Here is a 25,711-nt window from a genome sequence, read left to right on the forward strand (position 1 = left end):
AGAAATGTAGAATTAAATAGCAGAACATCAATTTTCCTTTGGGAAGCAGGCATCTGAGCAACAGCAGATGAAACAGGGTTTTCTGTTTATTATGATCCTTGTAGTAATTTGACTCTTAGACCATATACACTGTCACCTTGAAAAAAATAAACATTGCATAGCTTTAAAAAAATTAATGATGAGAGGGAAAGTTATAGAATTGTTTTTAATTTGGTGAACTTCAGGGACTGACCATTAATTATCCCACAGTAATATTAAGATGTTAGTAGAACTAATTTTCAATCAGTCCTTTAAAAATACCTTTTTCAATTGAATAAATCAAAGCAAAACTTTTTCATTCTACCTTCACATTGTCCACTGTGAAATAGAAACATTAATGTTACTTTTCTAATATTTTGACTCCGTTACCTCCTTCCTTTGCCCTGAATGTGGTATTATTTATAAGTAAATAAATTTATTATTTATTATAAGAAGTCCAGTGTTACTAACTTGAATTTGAAAAATGACTTACATGAATATGGAATTGCTATGAAGGGCTATTTTGTACTTTTACAAATAATTGTTTTTAAAACGCCCTCTCGCACTAGACCAAAAAAACCCCAAAACCCCAAACATGTTTTCCTCAGGAGCCTTGCAGTAATTAAAATTGACGTTATGTATAGATATGTATATAGATAACGCCTATAAATTATTTGCAAATAATGATTTCTACTGAATGGGTTTTCCACTCTCATGATAATTTGTACATCATTTGTACTATTGTGTCTAAAGAAAAAGGATTTGGGGCAGCAAAAGTAAACCACTTACTATATAAATTGTACAGAGGTGCTTTGATTCAACCCCTAGCAGTCTGAGTCCAGAGCCCCTATGCTTTAAAACATGATATATCATGTCCTACAGGTAATATTATTATTTTTAATTTGTCTCTAGTCAATTGCTATTTATTTATACCCATGTAGATTTTTCATGTAGATTCTGAACATTTATAGTGTATTATTTATATAGCAAAGCTAGTATCACTTTTGACGTTTCTATTTGAGGACACATGTTGGAGGTAGAACAGAGTAGTCTATGACACATTTTAAAGGATAGTCATTTAAATTGGGAAGCCTGGCATGTGTTTGTTTTTCAAAACAGACAAATGGGCATTTCTTCTTAAAGAAAGCAGTTACTGTCTGTAATCTGAGAGGTCAAAGAGAAGCAATTAGAAATACCACAAAACTTTAAAGCACCTGTTTTAATGAAAACTCCTATCTGCAAGAGTTGAACATATTAAATCACTGACAGCCTTAAACACCCTAATTAGAGAATCAACCCCTCATTCCTTGAAGATTTTAGTACCAGGCTCATTACCACTCTCTCCAAGGTTACTCACTACTCTAACGCTTCTATCATTCCTGTGGATAAATCTTTGTTACATACACACACACCCCTTTCAAATGCTTACTGCCTCTTAATTCCTTAACCGCAACTAAACAGATGATCTTGTGCCCTCTGCTCTCTCCGCTCCCCACTCTCATTATCATTCCCTACACCTTGACATTACTGACAACTATAGCCTCCCTGCTAATTTTAATTTCAAGAACCTAAACTACAACAATTCTTCTGTTTCCTGATCAGAAACAGCAATCTATTCAGTCCTCCACCCCTCTCAGAGCCTTACTTCTTACCATGACTGAAATTATAATGCTTCCTTTGCTTCTACCCCCAACTATTTGCCCATCTCTCCCCATCATGCTTGGTTGGCCAAATCTCAGACCTGGTTAATCCAAAACTGCCTACCTTTGCTTTATTCCATAAACAACTGAATATGGCTAGAGAAAAATGCAGAACCATAGTGACTGGTCTCACTATAAAAGAGAAGCAACTAGAAATCCCACAAAACTTTAAAGCACCTGTTTTAATGAAAACTATTGCAAGAGTTGAACATATTAAATCATTGACAGCCTTAAACACCCTAATTTAGAGAATTCAACCACTCATTCCTTGACCATTCCTTGACACATCATTCATGACCACTTACTCAGGCGAGCCCTGGCCCACCATTTGTAGTGCCTGGAAACCTTACTCTGTTCCCTAGTCAGTTCCCTCTCCCACAATCATAGACTAATATTTCACCTCTCTTCTCTCCTCTCAAACTCCCCACTCCTTGCTTTCAGTTAATGACTACTTTAGCTAGAGTAGGCTAAACAGCTATAACAAATAGACCCCAAAACGTTATGGCTCCAACTCAATATAAATTTATATTTTGCTCACGTAACAATCCAGAGTTGGTATTCCAGGTCAGTGGGCAGCCCTCCTTCATACAGGCACCTTCTCTCTTGTGGTTCTCTCAACTCTAAGGGTTTGTAGTCATCTGCATAATCTAGCTGGAAGAAAGGAAAAACACATAAAGGAGGCACACTGGCCTGACAGTGGCAGACATTTCTGCTCACATTCCACTAGTAACGGCTTAATACTTGACCCTACGTAACTGAGAGGCTGAGAAAAATAATTCGTGTAAATTGTGATGGATAATTAGCAATCTGCAATCTTGTTTATTTCACCAAGAAAATTAAGCAACCAGAAAAGAACTTCTATTTTATCCTGCTATCAAGTCCACAAGTCTACTTCGATAGGTCCTATAATGCGTGGGGACTGGCAGGGATTCGATTCCTAGGCTGTCCCTGATCACAAAGGGACAGTTTCCAAGCTTTCAATTAGAACATGGTCATAATGACCACACTACCTAATCACAAAATTCAAACACATCTTCCTTCCTTGTGCTTTTCAGCATCTGTGGTTTGGGATATTGTTGATCAACGCTCCTTCCTGTCCCTGCCTTTGTGAAACCCTAATTTGCCTTGTCTTGGAGAGTCATAACCTTGGTTCTCCTCCCACTTCTTCCTCACTCTTTGCTGGCTTCTCTCATCTAGGTCAGAGCTTCTCAAACTTTCATATGATACAAATCACCTGGGGTTCTTGTTAAATTTAAGACACCGATTCAGCAGGTCGGGTGGGGAGGGCTGAGATTGTACCTTTCTAACAAACTTCGTGGTAATGCCTGTGCTGCTGGGCTATTGATGGCACTTTGAGTAGCAATGCTGTAAAGAAGATATTCTCCAAGATTCTGCCTTTCATTTTTTCCTTCTCTCTCACACTGATATCATTGTTAGGCTGATAACTTCCCAATCTATTTTCTAGTTCAATCCTCTTTCCCATATTTCAAAACCTTTATGTCTAACTTGTTAGTGTCCACTTCTATCTGGCTGTCTCGACAACCTTCAAACTTTTTAAATGTCCAAATCTAAACTGATCTCTCAAAAAGCAATTTCTACTCTATCTCTAATTCTCTCTTTTCTATCTTATATACTTATCTATAAACTTAAAACCTCCACTATCTTTGATTTTTCTCTTCCTCCACATATTAACCTTCATATATGTTCTCATTAGCCCCTCTTGCTGTAAATCCAATTAATCGATTACCAAATTCTGTAGAGTCTGCTTCCACATTATATTTAAACGATGCTCTTTTAAACTTCTCCTGCCCTACCTTTAGTTCAGACTTATCATTACTTTTCATCTGGCCTATTGCAGGTCTATCTGGCAGTTTTCCCACCTCTAATTTCTGTATCAATTCACAGAGAGATCAAAGAAAAGCTGTGCTTTTCTTACCCAAAACTTTTAAAGCACAAAACTAAAAAATACTGAAATACAAATTCTTCTACTTGGTATCTTGGGCCGCATTCTCCTTTGTCTCTGCCACTTCTCAACATGCTCTAGAGTCTTATCATTTGCTTTTTCCTGAACACGACTTTCATTGATTCACCTTCATATGTTCTCAAGCTATCCCTTATTGCTGTGAAGCCTTCCTCATCTCTTTCACGGTCAATCCCAAATGGTTTTCCATGCTGTCTTTCTTTCCTGATCCCCCAGACAGATGGGTTCTTTGATCTTCTGCAGTACTCTATTTTTCACAAGCCACCTATCATGGTTTGTCTTTTATATGTGTTTTATCTTTGGTTTATTCCTTACTCTCTGAAGGCAAGTATGACATCTTCAACTCTCTTCTGTAATCCCGCAGCATTTTACCCATAACGGCCGGTGTGTCTACTACTAGTTCAAAGTGAGTTAGGGAGATAGTGTAGTGCAATAGTAAGCAGCACAGAATTTGAAGTCAGTACAGCTGGATACTGGCTCTGCCATTTACTAGCTGTGAGGCTTTCGGTAAGTCACTTACCTTGGCTTGTAGCATTACTACCTGATACAGCACCAAGGGAGAGAACGTGAAAGTGCTATGTTAACTCTACAGAGAAACGACTAAGTTCCTTACAGAGACCTGATGCAGTCTTGCCATTCAAAGCTTGATTCGCAGGACCACTCTTACTTCACTAACTGGAGATCGAGCCCCGAGTGGCTGGGAATCTGGACCACCGGGTCCCGAGGCTCTTGCCCACTCTAGGGCCCTCTAATTGCTCTCTGTGATGCAGGTGAAGCCATCGAACTGCGGGGGGAATGGCCTGGAGTCCTATTCTCTCGGGAGGCCTCCCTCCTTCCACGCTCTCTGGGAAAGCCCTTCTCTTCCCGGTAACCCCGAAGACCGCGGCTCCACCGCCTACGTGAGACGTTTGGACCCTGCCCGGCCCCCGTAGCTCCCCTTCTCCAGCAGGTGGTTCTGGTCCTCTCCCCCACCTCGGGGCGCTCACGTCACCGGCGAACCTCTACCCACGCGCCAGCGCCGCAACCAACCGAGAAAATAAACAAACCTCCGCGCGCGGCGGCGGGCGCGCCAGGCCCCGCCCCCGCCCCGCCCCGCGGCTCTCACGCCGCCCCCGCCGCCGGGACTTCCCTCCCGCCCTCAGCTCGCAGCCGCGCTCTCCCCGCCCCTCACCGCAGCCTGCAGCCGCGCTTCTCGCCGCGGTCCGCCTAGCCCGCCCGCCCCGGCGCCCCGGGGCCCGTTAGTGCCTGCCTGCTCGCGGGGCGCCGCGCGACCCCCGCCTGGCGCGAGCCCTCCCCCGGCCCTTGACCCAGTCCAGTCCCAACGCCCAGTGCGGCCGCCCAGGGAGCCGCGGGAGCGGCGGCGGCAGGAGAGGAGGGCCGAGCCGGCGGCCCGGAGGCTTGGTGAGTACGCGGAGGGCGGGCCCGGTTCACGGGGATCCGCTCCGGCACCCTGAGGTGGTAGCGGCGGCTCGGCCGCGCTGCTCCGTGCGCTCGGGGCGAGGGGACTCGGACTGAGGCAACGGGCCCCGCTGGCCGGAGCCGCCGGGCAGAGGGCGCGGGAGGGCCGCTCCTCGGGAAGGGCCGCGGCCCCGACGCTCGTTGCAGGGCTCGGGGGCGGCGGAGAGCGACCCGCGCCGACCCCAGACCCTTGCTTTGGGGCCGTGGCTTCGCCTCCTGACATCCCGTTGGGGCCGAGGGCTACCGCGGTCGCGGGGCCGCCGAGTGACAGGTGCCGCCGCCCCCTCCCCGCCGTGGGCATCGCGCTCCTTCTTGGGGAGCCGGGCGCTCGGAAATTTCTGGAGCGACATCCTGACTCGCTGTTTTTTCCCTTTCAGGTTTTTGTAGCCGCTTCTTTGCTCGAGTTAGGTCTCACCGAGCCCTATTTCTTTCTCTATGTACTTTGTGCGAGTAAGTTTTGGAGCATCGGTTAACAGCCTGTGGGTGAAATTTGGCTTTCGTTCATGAATGAGGTATAGTGAATTACTTTTTGAATAAAGTGCTCCTCCTCCTCTCCGCTAGCTATTGAAAAGTAAATGAAGAGGCTTTTAAATTGTTTGTTTGTTTTGCTATTGTTTGGAACAAGCAGTCTTATCAGAATTTTGTCAGGTCTCTAACATTTAAGGTGCTTAGTAGATATTGAACAGTCAAGACAAAAAAAGGCCTATTAAATATTTTTTCTGTCCAGCTTCTTTTAGATTTTTTATTCTTAGCCACATTTTACAATCGAATAGTTACAGCTTTCATTAGAATCACTGATGATAGATCTCTTTTTTTTTTTTTCCTGAAAAGCCAGTGAAATTTTTTTCTACACCATTCAGTATTGTCTATGTAGTAAATGTGCTTGTGATTGTAACCGGAATCATAAATAAATTTGACATTGCAACTATATCAGAGAAACTTTACAGGAAATTAAGATATAAAAATCTTTAATTTGTGGAAATATAGGGTTATTTTTTTCTCCTCTCAGGTTTATAACACTATAGCTGGTATTAGTCAAATCCTAATCAATGGAAGATATTCTTAATTGTCATAAATGGTTACAACAGACTTATCCATAAGATTCCAAATAGTGACTTCACTCTGTAGACCAAAAGCAAGAAACTAGAAGCTAACCAAAAGAACATTGGGGCAAATGAAAATAACGTATGCTTTATTCAGGGGAGAAGTCCTCAGTACTTGTTTATACTTTTTACTTGGATTTTTCAGCCCATGGAAATTAGGCATCGCTGATCGGAGAGGGGAAGCAGTATTTATGAAGAAAAAAATGGAATTTAAGGCAAACATATTAAGTATATGTGATTTGTTTGTAATAATTGTGTTAGCAAAGTTTTGGTATACATTTGGCACTTGGTTGTGATCCTTCATTTATAAGAAGCTGAAGTTATTTGAGGAACAGAGCATGAAATAATACAATTTTTAAATTTCACCAGGTATTAAATCACTGATGCTCAATGCCATTTCATTTTATGCTGGTTTTTTTTTTTTTAATGTAAGCTACATTTCAATGAGACCACACTCATTGGCATCTATATTGTATTAATTTTTTTATTGGACAAACTGATTGATAATGTTAATGGAAGAAGAGGACTGTAATTCACTTTGTAAAAAGGCATCAATTTGGTTGTCTTAGAGGATTTTATACATGTACATCAGTTTTGAAGTACCCTAACTGCGGTTTCCTGTACTGAGGTATGGCCACAGCTACCATCTTTCTTTAACCTAGAGAAGTCATAGTCTAGAGGGATGAGGTCATAGTGGCAGTGGTCCTCAGAACTTTGGTAGAGGAGACCAACAGTAGCAGTGATTTTGAAATCGTGCCGCTTGGAGTTTAGGCTATTCATTTTTAGAAGTAGTTTAGTTTAAGAACCTGATGTAGCCTAATTCTCTTAAATCCACACTTTAAAACCAATTATGTTTTCCTAAACAAATGTTTCCTAAACAATATTAGTTGTAGAATGGCACTTATAATGAAGTAACTTTGAACTTCTAATAATCTTGAATTAATATTTGTATTATGGGAATTGAGGATTATGTATAGTGCATTTTGCATTTTCTTTTGCTGTCCATTCTGCTTTAGAGTATGTCTTTCAATGCATGTATAGCTTTGTACTTTGGGAATATGCATATTTAAAAAAAATTCAGATGCAATAAATTTATGTCATGCATCAGGTCTTGTGGTATTTGTTAGGGATAGAAAAAAGAGGCCCTTTCCGTTCAGGATCTTAAAATATGATGGAGATACAGAAGTTTAAGGATTATAGAGGGTTAGGCATAACAGTAAACGATAATTTTAAATAATTCCATTGAATAACAAGAATAAGTGTATAGTACAGAAATATTACAGAGGAGAGAATGACTAATTCAAAGGGCAAGTCAGAGAAAGCTTTATAGAAATACCTGAGTAGGATTTTGAAGCATAAATACAAGTTTCAAGTGGAAGAGATGGAGGGCATTTTAGGCAAAGGGAATAGCATAAAGATACAAAGAAGTAAAACTAACGTGTTCAGAAAATTTTAGGTAGTTTGTTTTGCTGGCACAAAATCTGAGGAAGACAGTGCTTATAAAAAGCCCTAACATATTTAATAAGTTATTTAATAAGTTAATGTTTAATAAGTTAAATAAAATTAAATTTTTATCAGTGGTGAGCTACCTACATATTTATATTTGTGGACTTATTTGTTTTTTGTGCATTTTGACCTGAATAATTTGTTTTTTAATTGTGAATTTTCTTCCTTCACAATTACTTAAATTAGCCTGTAAGTTATATTTAAAATGAGACTCACAGGAAATAGGAGAAACATATGAAGTAATCATTAGATTTCTGGATTAAAAACCTAATTCGTGTAGCATTTTAGCAATATGTAAATGTCTGTTTTATAGCAGTAGCCACCACATTCAGAGACTGAGCAACATAGGTAGCTTAGTGCAGGGGTCCTCAACCCCTGGGCTGCTGACTGGTACCAGTCTGTGGCCTGTTAGGAACTGGACCACACAGAAGGAGGTGAGCGGTAGGAGAGCGAGTGAAGCTTCATGTATATTCGTAGCCGTTCCCCAGTACTAGTATCACTGCTTCAGCTCCACCTCAGATCATTAGGTATTAGATTCTCATAGGAGCACTGGTCCCTGGTGCCAAAAAGGTTGGGGACCACTGGTTAGTAGACGTTAACTATACTTAATTTTTTTGTATAGTGTATCTTAAGTCCATATCATTTAAGTGTATATAAATGGCAGAGATTTTAAAGACTGTATGAGAGAGAAAAAAAGAAAAATAGTAGGGGGAGGGAGAAGAGCTCTATTTGAATTTATTCTCATATCTTAGATATGACTGTAGATGGCGATACAGAAGTTTAAGACACAAGACTGAAGGAATACCTAACCCTAATCATGCCCTGAAATGGTATCTTTAAGAAGCCTGATTTTTTTCATGGTTTGCCTATTCGTTTTTCTCTTCAGGGTTTTAAAAAAAAGTTAACAAATGAATTCCTGAATTGTATAATGTAAGTATCTTTTTGCAAATTCTGAAAAATTTGTTAAGGAAAGTAATGTTCTCTTAAAAACACAACATAATCAATCTTTGGCATTTATCTTCTGCATCACTAATCTAAAGGACCTAAGGCATCTCATTGTCAATTCTGACCTGTAGTTGCCCTTTTTAAGTTTGACACGGGGCAGAAAAAAAAAAAATCAATATTGCATTGATTACATCATGTTTACCTTTTTGAATTGGGTATAGATGACCATTTTCCTTTTTCAAGGTAAGATTTTTTTTCTTATAGAAGAAATGTGGTCATTGTAGAATATTTGAGGAAATAGTGAAAACTATAGAAAGGAAAATAAGCCTAATAAGTAGTCCTAAGCATTTTCTTCTTTTTGGTATGTATGTAAATAATAACATTTATAGATTGGGGATTATTTTTATATTTTTATTCCTTTTCATTTAAAATTTACATTTCCCCCTCTTCTGAAGTACTGGGTAGTGTACTTTTTGACATGGTGCATAGATTTCTTTCATGGCTGTTGAGGTAGATCATGTGTTGAATGTTATGTACTATATGTAGCACAGATGATTGAGCCCTTCCTTGATGATTGTCCCATCTCTTCACTCTCAGCTGCTAAGTAGAGCTATTCTTTAATATTTACTATTATGTAAAGTATAGTAAAAGTGGTTGCCACTATCCTGTTCTCTTTTTTTTTGTATTCCTACTCCTGACTGAAATGGGATCATTTATAGCAGCAGTCCCCAACTTTTTTGGCACCAGGGACCAGTGCTCCTATGAGAATCTAATGCCCGATGATCTGAGGTGGAGCTGAGGCAGTTATGCTAGCACTAGGGAGTGGCTGCAGATACAGATGAAGCTCCCTTTGCTTGCTCACCACTCACCACCTGCTGTGCGGCCCAGTTTCTAACAAGCCATGGGCCCGTACTTGTCTGCAGCCTGGAGTTTGGGGACACCTGATTTATAGGTGAGCCCTTTTCCATTCTACCCTTTCATAAGGTAAAGTATTTTAGTACATGAGTTGCCAAGGTGTAGCATAGGTAGCTGCCTCCTCAGAAAATCAATTATTTTGTCTTTCGAGTGTTTATCATTATTTTCTCAGTTTAACAGTATTTGTTCTAATGCTTTCTTTTCATCTTGTTTTTTTGTCTTTCATTATTTCTTTTCATTTTTTCAACAAACACATTGTTTGCTATGTGCCCACTATTTAAGGCATAGTCCTTAGTGTGACTCTTGGGTTTCAGGTAGATTGGTATTTTTCTTCTGCAGTATATTAGGTGTAATCTTTAGGTCTGACTCTTTTCAGTGGCTCACTGCTCAACTACTACTTCTCAATGTGTAATAACTTTTTGTTTTTTTCATTTCAAAGATTAAAACCTTAGCTTTTAGAAGGGCCAGGTGTTGATTTGTTTCAAAACACTTTTTGTAATGGAGTCAGACATGCTTAGCCCAATTTTTAAACAGCTTATGCCAATTCTTCTGTGCTTCATAGGACCTCAAGACTTATTTTAGTTAACCAGAGTAAGAACACCAGTAGATGTTAACATTTGAGTACTTCTGCTGTACTGGCTACTGTTCTAAGCACTTTATTTATATAACTTATTCAATCTTTGCAACAACTCAATGAGGTAGGCATTCTTGTCCCTGTTTCACAGGTGAGGAAACTGAGAGGTCAGGTTGCTTAGGGGCTCACAGTAAGCAGCAAGTTGATTTGACCAGGCATTCTTGCTCCAGGTCAACACTCTTGTGTTAGTACTTTTCTGCCATGTGACTTATGCATTACTAACGTAAAGGACCAGTGGCATCTCATTGTCCCCAAACTGAGAGGGGGTCAGTGGTGTCTCTATAGAACTGGGTGGAAAAAAATGGATTACATTTTCTTTATAGTAAATGATTAGGATAGGTAAAAACAAAAAGTATATTAGGAAAAATACTAAATGTTGAATTTATATAAAACTTCAAAATCTTTTCAGGTTTCTAATGAGAAGACTGTGCGTGTGTCCATGAACATAAATTTTTAAATAAAATTTATCCATGAAATTAGAATGCATAATTTCTGTTCCAGACTTTTAAATTATACTTTCTTTTTATTGAATTTCCATTAAATTTTGTTTGGAAGTGAATAGGTAACAAAACAAATCATTTTTGCTGTATAACCATTCAGTAATTTATAAGTTAAAATTATTTTAAAGAATCAAAAATCCTTTCTTGAAAATGTAATACAAATTTTTTTCTGACAAAATGAAAGTAATTCAAATTCAGTTGGACTTTTTAACTTCAAGTGTTTTAAATAATGATGAAGCTCTAATTTGCAGAAAGCATGTGCGTTGTTTGAGTAGTCACCTTGCAGCTAGATTTTATGCCATTAAAAAGACATGTCACTGGCAAGTAGGGGGAAATGTCTGCTATTTGTGAATATAGAGATTTCAGGCCATTGCTTAGAACCTTACTCAGTAGGAGATTTTGTGCTTCCCTACTTCTGACCCCAGCTGCTGCTCCCTGTATTACATACCTTGTGTTCTGGGCACCTAGAACACAAACTCTTTCAACAGTTCCATGGGCTTATCTGCCATGATGGGTGGCAGTGCATTCTGCTGCTGTCTGATGAAATAGATTTCCAGGGGATTGAACACTTTTATTGGCACAGTTGACAAATAACTACAGAGCAGCATGTGCAGGAGTTGTCCTCTGGGAAGCATCAGAGGAAGCTGTTTGCATTTGGTGGTAACTGGCCCAGAGTTTCTTAATTCTCCAGGGTTTTCATGGCTGCCCCAAGGACTAAGGAAAACTTTATCTGGGAATATACTGGTAAGGAAACTCTGCCCTATGTCCCAGAAAGAAAATTTCTGTGAATTTCGGAGAGATGTTTCAGAACGGAATTTGTGAACATTTTACTCATGCAGAACAATCCAAATATGAAATTCACAGTTTTGATATCATTCTTAGAATGGAAAAGAAATTCATCTAAGATATCAGTCTTTATAAGGCTACATTATACTGCAGTAACAACTTGAAAATCTCAGCAGCTCAAAACATTAAGGTTGCTTTCTTACTCAAGCTACATGTTCATCACAGATTAGTAAGAAGAATTTGTTCATTGTGGTTTCAGACTCCACCTGACTGATGGAGACTCCGTCTCAACATATGCTTCCAAAGTCACAGAAGCAGGGGAAGGAGAACATGATGAACCATGTTCTGGCTTTTAAAGCTTTTGAAGGCTTATATTTCACTGGACAAAGTCAGTCACATGGTCTTGTCTGTATTCAGCAGGAGAGTAATACATAATTCTCCTTCAGGGAGGGGCAGCAAATATTCGTGAACAGCTACCACATGCAATTTATAGTCCCAACAGTTAAAATCAAATATAATAATAGTTGTTGAACAACTTTGTTAGCTTATTGTACCTAAAGTGTTCAAAGCAACTAAAACTTAGAAGATTTTAAAATGGCATGTTGAAAATTAAGCTGAATTAATGTTCAGATAATATTTTTAGTCTGGAAATTCTTTTTCATTTTGTAATACTTTTTTCCTTGTAATAACTTGAAAAGCCTCAACTCTTGCAGGAAGAGCCTCAACTCTTGCAGGAAAAATTTAAGCCTAAAAATATGTCATAATTTATTAGTGTGATGTCATTTCTACGTCATGGTATTTTATCTTGATTTCCATATTTCTGAGCATAAGATCAATAGATTTTAACGTGGTATTATAATAAAAATACTTTGATAACTACTAGATGATATCTTCAGATATCAGCTCTTGTTTTGATTTGCCTTCATTGTTTAACAAAAACTTGAAAGATGCCCAAATAATTTTCTGGATTTTAAGGTTAAGAGGGAATATTGAACACATGCTTCTCATTTTTGTTCCCTCCTGAAAACATACAAACTATAGTGTGTAGTTAGCTTTCAGAATGGACCTTAATGGTCCCCACTGCCTAGTATTCACACTTTTGCATAGTTCCCTCCCACACTGAATTGGGTGGACCTGTGTAAACAATAGGATATTGTAAAATTGACACTATAGCTTATTCAGATATGAGCACTGTGACTTGAGACAGACATGGTAAAACTATAAAGAAAAACAAAGAAGTAATACAAAAATAAGGATAATAGTTATCTCTGGACAGAGAGAGAGTGGGGGTGATGCTTTTGGGGAGAGGCACAGGCTGGGTTAACATTTTATTAATCTTAGTGCTGAGTAGCTGGAGTGTTCATTTATTTTTTTAAACTTAATATTTTACTCATTTGTGTACCTAATACATTTTAAAATAGAAATAAATTTCTGAGTTTCACAATCTCTTAAAATATTTTCCTTTTGAATTGAAGGAGTACTTAGTCTTCTGATAGTTACAAGGCTTTGAACTTGCAGAGTAAGGTTCAGCATATCTAGATTCAGGTCCTGACTTTGCCATTAACTTGCAGAATAGATGTAGGCAGATCATTTAACCAGTCTAAGCACCAGTTGCTTCATCTGTTAAGCTAAACAATTTGAGTTAGAAATTACTAGAGGACCTTCAATATCCTAAATCTAAGAGATTCTTAAAAAGCTGAAAAAACACTAAATGAAACCACTACCACTTATGCTTGGAATGGTAGGGTGCACTGAGGCTAGTAAACTAAAAGATAATGTGGAATATGATTTTGAAAAGTTTTCTTTGGTTAAAGGAATTTGAGCTCTCTATTTTGCTGTCAATTCTGTGACCTATTTCAGTCTCTAAGATTAAACTTAAGGTAGCATTTTGTATATAAGACTGTTCTTCCTTTTCTACTCCTTTTTTTTCCCGTCTTAGAAGTTGGGAATAAACGGATACTTTTCTGTTATAAACCATATTGATTTAGGATGTTCTCCATAAATATGTGTATATTATAGCAGTATATTTAAGAGAAGAAAATCATGAGTTATTAAAACTTGTATATGGAAAAATAAATATATTGATGGTAATCTTGCACTAGTCTGTGAAATCTCAATATTTCATTTTTCTATTTTCTGATATAATTTTGTTGTTTACATAAGTTAAAAAGTGTAGGACTTTGGGAACCCAAATATCACTAAATTCAGCATCAGGAGAAATGTATATGTATCTTTGTATATATAATAATATATATTATTGTTCTAGAATCTTGAACAAATTATACTGAGAATGTTTACTCATCTGTCTCCCCTTCTTCCTATGCAGGAATTATTCTTGACAGAAGTATTTTAAAAGAAAAATCCTTGCAATGGCCTCAGCAGTTCTTAGTTCTGTTCCCACTACTGCTTCTCGTTTTGCTCTGTTGCAAGTGGATAGTGGCAGTGGTTCTGATTCTGAGCCTGGAAAAGGCAAAGGTCGGAATACTGGAAAGTCTCAAACAAGCAAAACAACTACAAATGAGAAAAAGAGAGAGAAAAGAAGGAAAAAGAAGGAACAGCAACAGAGTGAAGCAAATGAGGTAAAAGTTTTAATTATTTATTTGCTTTCCCAATAAACCAAGTAAGTATCACGAGGACAGGTACTATCTTACTGATCCGTGTATCCATAGATCCATAGTACCTGGTCCATAGGTACTTGGTAAATATGACTTAAATGAATGGATGTAAATTCATGTGTATTTAAAGTCAAATGAAATGAACATTTAAAAAATGCTTTTATTTTTTCTGACTATAGAAGCTTACATGCTTATTTTAAAAAGTAAGGAAACCAAGGCCGTTTATAAATGTAACTAGAGATATAACCAATTAATAATTTAGTATGTGTCTTCTGTATATATATGTTTATATGAATATATAGATATGAGTATATACATATACATTTATATTCATATTTTATTTAAATAAAAATGGGATTATATAATAGACTTTTATTCTGGCTTTTTTTTCTAATTAGCCATTAGCAGTTTTCCATATAAGTAGACTAAGAGCTGCATTATTTTAAATGACTCCACATTATTTAATTTCATGGCTATCTCATACTTTAATTGAACCCTTGTGATAAACATTTAGGTTGTTTCTCCCCACTCTTTTTTTAATTAATATTATAGATAATAGTCCTATGACTAGCCTGAATATACATTTTTATGGTTTTGATGATTATCTCTTTCTTTAGGGTAATAAGTGCATGGCAGGTCCCTCTCCCCTAGACATTCTTAGGATGAGTTACATGACCATTCGTTTTTAAAAGAAATGCTGAGAAACAACTCCAGCCTGTATTTGTTTGTATTTTAATAGAAGTAGCATTCAGGTATATGTAAGGACCTTTTTCAGTATCATTTAATGAGAGAAGTAGTAAAAGTATTTTTTCCCCTATATTCATTTTATAATGTCCCAAGACTTAGAAAAAACCTTTTTATTCTTTATTTCTATTACATTTTCATTACCATTGCTTTCTAAATATCTCTTTAAAATGCTTCCACACAGAGAGTGACTTTAAAAAGTGACTTTCCTAAAGCTGTCATAGCAAAGTACCACAAACTAGATGGCTTAAAACAACAGAAATTTATTCTCTAATGGTTCTAGAGTCTAGAAGTCCAAACCAAGTTATCACCAAGGGCCATGTTCTCCCCAAGACTGAGTAGAACCCTTCCTTGCCTCTTTATAGCTGCTTCTGGCGGCCATCAATCTTAGGCTTGCAGCTGTATCACTCCAATCTTTGCCTCTGTTATTACATGGCATTCTCTGTGTGCATCTTAGTCTTCACCGCTTCTTATAAGGACATCAGTCATATTGAATTAGGGCCCACCCTATGACCATATCTTAACTTGATTACATCTGTAAAATCTCTACTTTTCAATAAGGTCATATTCACAGACACCGAGGGTTAGGGCTACAGCATATCTTTTGGGGGAATACAGTTCAATCCATAACAACTTCTCAATATTTTTTTCTCATTTCAATTTCTGTATCTCAGGTTATTTTCATTGGGAAGTGGTTTGGGCAGTACAGTTTTAGTTCATTATGTTACTTTGTGGAGTAGCCCCTGTATTTTTCAGGACTAGCAAAGTAGTTGCTAGAATTGCATAAGCTATCTTCCTTCACTATTTTAACTTTTAAATTTGTAAGCTATTAAGCTTTAATCTTTTTGAACCCTATTGTTTTGCATTTTATGAGCACACTTGTTATCCTGTTTTCTACTCCTATAAACTTCTTCCCTTTAGTAAAGGAGAATCATTAAAATGATGGTATAATTCAGTCCATTTTCACTTATTAATCATTTCATCTGGAAATCCACCAACATTATCTCACATACTAGAGAAATTAATATTCTACAACACAAATAGTGACTTTAGAATAGTATATAGAAGTGTCAAACTATTGTTGATTTATAAACTTCCAAAAAATAGTATTTCAGTATCGATAAACTGCATTTAATATATTCTTTGTTTCATAGCTCCGAAATCTTGCTTTTAAGAAAATTCCTCAGAAATCCTCCCATGCCATTTGTAATGCTCAACATGAGCTTTCATTACAAAACCCAGTACAGAAGGATTCACGAGAAGAAAATTGGCAAGAGTGGAGACAAAGAGATGAGCAGGTACAGTTAAGTAAATGAAATTCTTTTACCTTGTTTTTCAGTGAATGTATACATTTTTAAGAGCAGTGCATCTGAATCTATGATACCACTGTTGAGAAGTTGTTTTTTTATCACATTAATTCATATGTATTTGCTGCTTTTAATAAGAGGTTCTGTTTTTTATCTACTGGAAAAACAGATTGATACATTTATTAATTTTATTAGTTTTGACACTTCAAAGCAATTATTTTGTGAGTTTTTAATTCATCTGCTCTTTTACAAATGAGGGAAGATAGAATGACAGGATTAAATTATTTTAAGTAAAAAAATTACATTTATAGGTCCAGAGGTCTTGTTAAAAATACCTGGTGATGATTTTGTTTAAAAAGAAAGTCTTTGAGGGGAAATTTTTCCTTTTTGGCCTTGATATAAAATGGTTCATGGCATTTGTTTGTTTCTTTAACCTATACATATTTTGTTTTTTTTTTTATGCCTCTATTAAATAAATTTAATTAATAACCAAATTACATGGATAACTTATTAAGGACAATTTGTTTTTTGTGTTTGATGTCCAAGAAAATAATAAGCCTGGAATGTACTCTAAGACAGTGGTCCCCAACCTTTTTGACACCAGAGACCAGTGCTCCTATGAGAATCTAATGCCTGATAGTCTGAAGTGGAGCTAAGGCAGTGATGTTAGTGCTGGAGAGCGGCTGCAAATACAGATGAAGCTTCGCTTGCTTGCCTAGTATTCACCTCCTGCCATGCAGCTCGGTTCCTAACAGGCTGGTGACTGGTACTGGTCTGTGGCCCGGGGTTTGGGGACCCTTGCTCTGGAAGATGATGTATAGATAGGCAATGAAGAGTTATCTGTTTATCTGTTAAACTGTCATTTGATCTATTGGCAATAAGTATTACTCTAGCAAATGTTTGGCTTAATAGTGTGACTATACTTACCATGCTTGGGTTACCAGGTTTTTATTTATTTTTAATTTTTTAAATTATTTTTTATTTTTCAATTATAGTTGACATTCAGTATTATATTAGTACCCATACATAGTTATTACAATATTATTGACTATATTCCATGTGCTGTACTTTATATCCCTGTGGCTGTTTTGTAACTACCAATTTGTACTACTTAATCTCTTTACCTTTTTCACCTAGCATCTCAACTCTCTTCCATCTGGCAACCATCTTGGGTTACCAGTTTTAAAAGAAGTAGACTATACTAAACTATACTCTTAACATAAACTGTTAATTATAACATTGTCTCTTGGATTTTGTGGTGCCTCAGGCTCATCATTATGAGCTTCAGTTATTACACTAGAGCTGACAAAAATGCTATTTAAAAGATGTTTCCAGGTCCTGGTATACTGGATAAAATCATTTTGTATTTTTCTAGAGGTTTTGTTTGATTCTTTTTTCCTCTTCCACATCACTTTTACGGTTTACAAATATAATGATCTACTTGTTTGGACAGTAATAGAATTTACCAGTGTCTTCACCAGACAGATTTCTCTGAGTAGCCCAAAAGGCATTGGAAAATTAAAGAAGGAAAACTCAATTTTGCAGCAAAATAAATTCCATGTAATATGGGAACTCGAGCAAAGGTGTTTGATTGCCCTTCCTCCTGCCCTGACTGATTGCTTCTAAAACGACCTGGCAATTATGGAAATGGAAATAGTTGACTTGGCCCTGACCCTATATAGAGCAGGTGGATAGTACACCACCTGGAATCTGTTTTACTGTGTGGAGTAACATTTTAAATAGGGGGGGCAAAAAAAAAAAGCATACAGTTATGGTGCGTATTCTTTTCTCACACGGTAAGAAAACACCACTATGACAAATTCCAGGTATTGAAGGCTGAGTCAGACAAAAAGCTGGATATAGATATTTTGCCTGTTATGTGGCTGCTTAGTTCAAACACAAAAGATGAATTATGCTAAAAGTTTCCTATTCCTAAATTACCAAATGATAATGTAAATTTATATCAGCTAAGCATAAAATCTGAGAGCTGGCATTAAACAATCAGATAGTAAAGAACCGTCTACTCCACCTACTTATGAGCAAACAGTGGCTCTTAATTGATCTCATGTCAACTGAAGAAAAACTTCTATAACATAAAAGGGAAAGAACATTGTACATAGTGTCCAAAGTAAAGGCACTTTGAAAAAGATTTGCTGCAGAGAACAAAAGTAGATTTTAGATGGCAGTTGTTTTTTGCTTTAATAAAAACCAAGGGTCTAGAACATTTTGTAAAAGTCAAAGAAATAGTAATGTTTTATAATAAGGTGAAATAGTAGACTGAGATGAAAAAGTGGCTAAGAGACATGAATTGAAAAGAAGATGGGTGAAATAAAAAATTGGGGAAGTCAAATCATAGCAGAACTAAAAACTTCATTAGAAGGACTAAAGAACAGAGTATACACTTAAGACAAGTCAATTGTATGAAGGAAAATTTGAGATAAATTTTGCAAGTGACATAGACATGATAGATTGGAACACAGAACTGAAATCCAACAGACATAATCAGTGTCCCCGAAACAAGTGGAACAGAGGGAGTCATTAAAGATAATGTTAATAAAAATTTTCCCAAGCTAAATACATGAATCTGAGCTTGAAAGAACAGAAGACTTTTTAAAAAGACTTTTTAAAGCTTTTGAAAAGTTTTTAATTTTACGAAGGAGAAACAAGGAAATAATACTATAAATTATGCATGAGAGGAAACCAGTCGTCTAGTAATGATGAAAGATCAGGCTGGCTACTCTCAGGCTGGCTACTTTAACTACTAGAATTGAAATGTTAGAATTAAGAATCTAGCCAAAATGTCATTTGTGTGACTCCCAAAGAAATACATTCTCAGACATGCGTGGACGTACCACCATTATCCCGTCTGCAGAATTTTGGAGGTGTGCACCTGCCAATTAAAAGGCAAATCTAAATAAAGAGCGCAGCAGTTGGAAAGCACTGGGGGTAAGCATTGAAGCTAGTTCAATATAGAATTAACTCTAAATAGCGATTGTAAATTTGGTTATTAAAGAGAACATAGCCGTACACCTGAAACTAATACAACGAATATAATATTGTATGTCAACTATATTTTTAAAAAATCTTTTTAAAGAAATAGGAATTCATGAAAAATTTTTTTTCATAAAGTTGCTTTAAATCTATAAATACCTGTGCTGAGGAGAAATGGAATACAGTCTCCTGAACATTTTAGAGGATATCTTGGTTTCAATAGTCAAGAGATAAAAATCAGGAAATGAGAGAACCATACAGATTTATTTCTAGTCCCGTGTTTACTCAAAGGGACTATCAGTCATGAAAAACAGGTCATGGAGATTAGGAGACTTAGGTGTCTGTTTATATATATATATGAGCAGAACCTCTCATGGGATACAGTCACTTCAGAGACTAAAGTCCTTATTAAAAGAGCAATTTAAGGTCTTGGTTTGCACCAAAGAAAATAATAATAATAAAAATAAAACAGCTTACTCGAATTTGTCTAAAATGAAATCCCTGTTTATGAATATAAAAATTAGGAATAGTTCAGAGGAGTCAATAAGTATTTTAAATTTTTTTATATTGATAGCAAAATGTAGTTCCAAGTGTGCTTTTTAAATTCATTCATTCATTCATTCATTCATTCATTTAATTATTTTTTAGGCAAGGCAACCGTTGGTTGACCTCACAGATTGCAAGGACCTTGTCAGTTTATAATCCCTTAATTTTTATTTTTTGTTTCTTATGCCTACAGCACCTGGCCTTCCTAAGTTGTCTCTCATTTAAATACTAACCAGGCCTGACCCTGCTTAGCTTCCAAGCTGGGTGCTTTTTAAATTTAAAGAAAACTTATATACAAGAGTTTACATTTTATGTTTTAAATCACTTGAAGAAAAAAAAAAACATGGCCCATATAGCAAAAGTTATAAAGCAAAAGAAATTGCAAGGAAACCTCTGAAGTAAGGCTTAAAAAATATGAAAAAAGACATTAGACAAATATTTCACCTTATAAATAAATGTAAATAATTGGAATTACCCACTAAAAGATGAAGACCAATCGGGACAAACTGAACCACATTTGATCTTAATTCTAATCTTTTCCTTAACATTATAGGCAAATCTTAATAAAAGATTTATTAAGAAAAGATTGAAAAGACTGAAAAGATTGGTTCAGGCTATTCAGGATACTATATATTTTGGCAAGGTATGCTACCAAAGCTGCTGGAAATTGTAGAGATGATCTTTACTGCATCATTTGTGCCTTAAAGAAATGTTTTTATTTCAGTTTTTCATTTCATAAACTTTGATATATCCCAGCATTCTTTAATGTGGAAAAGTAGTTTTGTATTCCCTATTTCTTTTCAGAGATGTATACATCAAAAGGAGGTATATATTTCACAGTTGAAATGGGTAAATTTTATGGGATATATAAAATATGTGAATTATATCTCAGTAAAGTTGAATATTTAAAAAAGGATGAATAGGCCATGGCTTTGATTCGAATATATTTATAATTTTTACTGTTTCCTTACTGTATCAAGATCAAGATACATAGTGTTCACTAATACCTATTGCCTGGGAATAAATATCTGTGTAGATGTAGTTCAGGTCTAACCTCTTTTATTCATGATACACTGATATTACTGATTCCAGTGTTCCTCTTTTAAGTCTACATCATGGTAAAATAATTAACTTAATAGAAAAATCTTTTCACATGGGTTTTCAGTGATAAACGGGTCAAATATTATTGTGTATTTTTTCATCTTATTGTATTGATTCAAACTGTACATCACTGATTTTGTCCAGCTCTAACGTGAAATATCTGCTAGCATGTGCACAGTAGTAATTGTTCTTTCACTTTATGTTTTCCAGTCATCTGATAAAGGTGTTTTGCCAATAGTTTGTTCTGGTTTCTTTTTCTTTTTTTTTTTGGTTTTGTTTTTGTGAGGGTGATATTTTTCATTAAGTCACTTGGTATAATAAGTCCCTTGACAATAATTTGTCTTGCACTTGGTTTCCCTAAAAGGAGTGCAGATTCAAATAAATCCTCTGTGTTTTTTTGGCTTGCTCTTTAGCAACAACATTTATCACTTTTGCTCTGGAAAGCATTACTACTTGGTACTTGTTCTGGAAAGACTCATACAGGTCATTGTGCTTTGAAAGTGAAACAAAAACTATGTCTTCAGACCACTGGTCTGCTCATGTTTCATAGCTGAGAACAAATAGATTGATAACTCAATAAATCAAAATTGTAAATATTCACTATCTTAATTTTCTATTTGTAATTTTCTTTTCAGCTGCTAATGTGATATTGCTCTTATGACACATACAGCTTTATATTCTGTATTCACTGTATTAATCCTATTTATTTTTAAATTTATGCTCTTTATAGGTTGTATTATTTACAGCTGTATTTTCATTACTATGTCTAGTCCTTCAATGAATCATTGAACCATGTTTATTTCTTGGAGATATAATAAAGCTTACAACAAAAATGCAGACTTAGATGATGTAAACAGCACTCAAAGGACATGAAGATTCATTATCTGAGATGAACTGAACCTGATAATTGTAACATAGATATAATTTTTGTAGAATACTGACAACCTTTAAAATCATAATGTTCAATAAGATTGTTAGAAGAGTTCTGGGAAGATAATTCTGCTTTCCAAACTAGTGAAAGATATATGGTCCACACTTTGAAAATCTCTGGGTTAGAGTACCATAGGACACCTACTGCTATTGTGGCTAAGCAGTTGTCTACAAGTGTTAGATGTTTTCAGAATGATGTTCTGTGTTGATTTACAATAACCCTGTTCTCATGATGCCTGTGAGAAATGAAGATTAACTCTTTATTTGGAAATTGTTTTGCTTGGATTTAAAATTGGTAAGATTGTTATGGTATTTAGGCTTACAAATTAATTTTAAAAAATCTAGATCCAAAATATTTACTGGCCTTATTTTTCACTGGTTCTTCATACTCTTTAACTGATCATAAATCCTTGAGCTATAGTTTTGTTTCAATAGAAAAAAAAATATATTTTACTGCTAGATGGGGAAGTAGGAGGCAATGAAGGGGAAGCCAAGAGGAAGGGGATCTGAAGTACTCTATCTTGGGTAAATGTGAGTATCTTCTTCAATTCTGTAGGCATTTTAGTGCCTATTATTTCCTCTTTTTCTTCCTTTCTTCCTCCTCCCATAAGTACAAAGAACATGATTAGGAATTCTCAGTTTGCAAACTTAAATATAAGACATTTTTTAAAAATTATGGTTTTATTTACGTTTTCTTGCCTGGTGCCTGCCTGTTTTTTAGGCCCAGCCTTTTTTTTCCCTCCTCAGTTCTACCTGTACATGTTATGATTAATTAGCTTGATACCTATATTTACAACAGTAGTATAATTAATTCTCTTAACATTTAGAGAATTTGGAATCACATTTTCATTTTTCTTAGGATTTAGTCTTGTGCTACCATTCTCCCTGTTAACTAGGGTCAAAAATCCTAATCTTTGATTTACTCTTGTTTTATACTTCATATTCTGTCAGTTCCAAAACCTGGACTTTATTATCTGTAGTGCTGTGTTCTGGTCCAGGTTCCTATATGCTGAGATTACAGTGGGTTAGCCAGACACATTGATTCTAAGTTCTCATTCTTCTAATATCCAGTCTATTTAAAATTACTTTTATCATCATTCTTCTTTCATCTGCTCTGAATCCCTAATATTTTAGGGAGGATCTTGAACCTAATTCTGTCCTACCTAAGCAATCTTATTTTCTACTATTCTCCAACACAGAGGAGGGGAATTCTAATCTACTGTGTGTAACTCTTGTGCCACGCAGGCACTGTGCTAGGTCTAACTTTACATACATTATAGTTTTAAATCTTCAAAACTACCTTCCTTGCAAGGTTGGTATTTCTACTTCCTTTTTACATTTGAAGAAATTGAGATTCTCAAATTATATAACTTGCCCAAGGTCACAGCTAGCATGGGTGGAATAGGAATTAAAATTATCCACCTATTTGATCTCCCAAAGCCTGTGTTTTTTCCAAATTTAGTATATAGAAGTCACCTTTTATCGGGTATCTCTTTCTTTGGTATCTGATAGTATATCTATTGTTAATATACCTTTGTTCACATGGCTCTTTCCTCCTGAAATTCTTCTATTTCTTTTTCTACCTATTAAATTACATAAATCTATCCTTTAAGGACGAACTTAAATTAGTTTCTTTTCTATATGCTTCTCTGAATTCTATTTATTGTTTATCTTCTTTCCATAAACTTTTGTAGCACTTTTAATATTGTATTCTATTTTCTGTTCTTCATATGTGTTAGTCTTCTGTCCCCAACTGGAGTAGAAATTTCCTGAAGGCAAAATCCAAATTTATACTCTTGCTTTAAAGCCCTACATGCAAAGCATGTACAAGATTCTCTGTAAGTCCTTATTGGCCGATTGATCATACATTGACATTTTTGGAAGATCTCTTCTAGTTTTCAAAGATTTAAATAGTTTTTGCCTACTTGTATTTTCCTGTTTACTAGTTTATGTTAATAATTAAAAGGTAATTTAAGCTTTAAACTTCTACATTTAGAATCATGCTGGAGAGAGCTATATTTTTCACTTTAAAAGTTCCATTTCATTCAGTTCTTATCATGCTATTAGAATCAATTACATAATATCTAAATTCTGAGAGTTAATATGAAAAAGAATAATGACATTTTACAAGTCTCTCAACTTCCCCACTAACTTGTTTTTGGAATATCAGTCAGAATATGTGACATATTGGAAATAATTTTAAATGCCCCTTTTATAAATATAAAAGGTCATTAATACTGATTAAAAGCTTAGTGGTAAATCAAACTAGCTTTGTTCAGAATAAACAAATAGTTTCGTTACTTTTTCTGTGTTGGTATGACTACTATGCTTTAATTATAGTGAAGTATTTTATACTCAGTTTGCTTTGAGTGTAGGTGGAGAAATTTACGTCAGTTTTCTTTTGCATGTAACACTAACACAAATCTAATTTTTTATTATATAACTGTTGTTTTTGAATATTCATTTATATAATAAGTTATTTAAAAGGTGAATTTATTACTTGTTCCTGATTATTACTAATTTGGATTAAATAAATTATTCAGTTCTTTTCAGTTATTACATAGAAAAAGTATGTACAACTTACTCTGGACTTAACTAGATTTTCTCTTGCGATGTACCCTTAATTCTAATAATATTTTTCTATGAGAGTAATTTTTTTTCTGTGATAAACTTAATCTTTTTTACCCTCTTTTTGTTGTCTTAGTATAGAATTAGATGAGCTGCTTCAAAGGAAATATTGGTTAACATTTTTCTCATTTTTTGGTAATGATAGCTTGGCTGTCTGTGCAGTATATAGAGTTATGTGATTGGCTGTCCTGATGGAATAATAGGACATTGGAATGAAGTATAGTTATTCAAAGGAATTGATGTTTTCATCATCCAGTTCATATAGGATGACAAATACATGCACACGAATACAGGATGTTTGCTCTTGTCATATTGCAACTATCCTTTATTCAGCTGCAGATATACTTTATCCCCAGTGCTAGACCAGCCAAAGTCCTGTCCAACTACTGTAGCAATTCTGTTTGGCAACTAGGAAAATTAATTCTTGGAGGGTCATTTGATTGGAAGGTAGTGGAAGCCAGATTGTAAGAAAAAGTGAGATTGCATGGTGGGAAAGAGGAACCAAAAGATATAAAGCAAAAAGAATCATTTTATTATAGTATTATAGACTTTAGGCTATAGTATTAAAGACTTTAAAGACAGGGCAATATATAAAAGGCATGAAAGGATAGGAGTAAAGGGATGCACTATAATTATTCTGTAACAACAGGTATATACTAGGATATTTGGTCACCTATTTAAAAGGTCTGTACCTGTGGATTAGTCTCTGTTAAGGAAATGGTATGTTTTATAATGCTTATGGAGTTATTTTTTAGTATTCTTATATTTTTGAATAATCACTATTGAATTGTCTGTGTCCTAAACTAGATCTGCCTTTGACATCCATTACAGTGTTAATTTTTTGGTAAGATTTTATTAAATAAAAAGATTATGTGATATATAATGAATTATTGACAGTGAAAGAGGAAATAGAAATTTCAAAATTGAAAGTTTTTGTTTGGGTATCTTCAATAAAATATAGGATTCTCTACTTTGGCATGGATAGATAACTTTGGGGAACCCAGATTTTTTTTAATGTATTCGTTTTCTTTTCCTATATATATTGTCATGGTTATTTTGCTAACTATGACAATATATACAGGAAAAGTATATGTTAATGCTATCATCTGTTCATTGTGAAACTTTGCTTAATACCCCACAATGGTATTAATACCCCACATGGTATAATGCTATCATCTGATCATTGTGCAACTCTTTTTTTTAGCTGACATCTGAAATGTTTGAAGCAGATCTTGAGAAGGCATTGTTGCTAAGTAAATTAGAATATGAAGAACACAAAAAGGTATTTGTGCATTTATTGATC

At 35.6% G+C, this 25,711-nt stretch overlaps 1 protein-coding gene and 1 long non-coding RNA gene across 4 annotated transcripts in view; one reads left to right on the forward strand and one right to left on the reverse strand.

Moving 5' to 3' along the window:
* Positions 1-1,043: 1,043 nt before the first annotated feature.
* On the reverse strand, positions 1,044-4,556 carry LOC120612953 (uncharacterized). Its single transcript, XR_005655585.1, has 3 exons — positions 4,220-4,556; positions 2,108-2,369; positions 1,044-2,063 (listed from the first exon to the last, which is right to left on the reverse strand). It is a non-coding gene; the product is annotated as an uncharacterized LOC120612953 (long non-coding RNA).
* A 301-nt stretch (positions 4,557-4,857) lies between these two features.
* Positions 4,858-25,711, forward strand: part of GKAP1 (G kinase anchoring protein 1) — a 65,103-nt gene continuing 44,249 nt past the window's right edge. Inside the window, exons 1-5 of one of the 3 annotated variants that reach the window (XM_039875671.1) lie at positions 4,858-5,100; positions 5,535-5,669; positions 13,873-14,125; positions 16,060-16,203; positions 25,613-25,690. In XM_039875671.1, the coding sequence (XP_039731605.1) occupies positions 13,916-14,125; positions 16,060-16,203; positions 25,613-25,690 (432 nt within the window). In that variant the 5' untranslated portion in view covers positions 4,858-5,100; positions 5,535-5,669; positions 13,873-13,915. The remainder of the gene's footprint in view (positions 5,101-5,534; positions 5,670-13,872; positions 14,126-16,059; positions 16,204-25,612; positions 25,691-25,711) is intronic. The other 2 variants (XM_039875670.1, XM_039875672.1) reach the window with 2 other exon arrangements.

This window comes from Pteropus medius, unplaced genomic scaffold, assembly GCF_902729225.1.
Source record: "Pteropus medius unplaced genomic scaffold, Ma_sr-lr_union100, whole genome shotgun sequence".
Taxonomy (NCBI): domain Eukaryota; kingdom Metazoa; phylum Chordata; class Mammalia; order Chiroptera; family Pteropodidae; genus Pteropus; species Pteropus medius.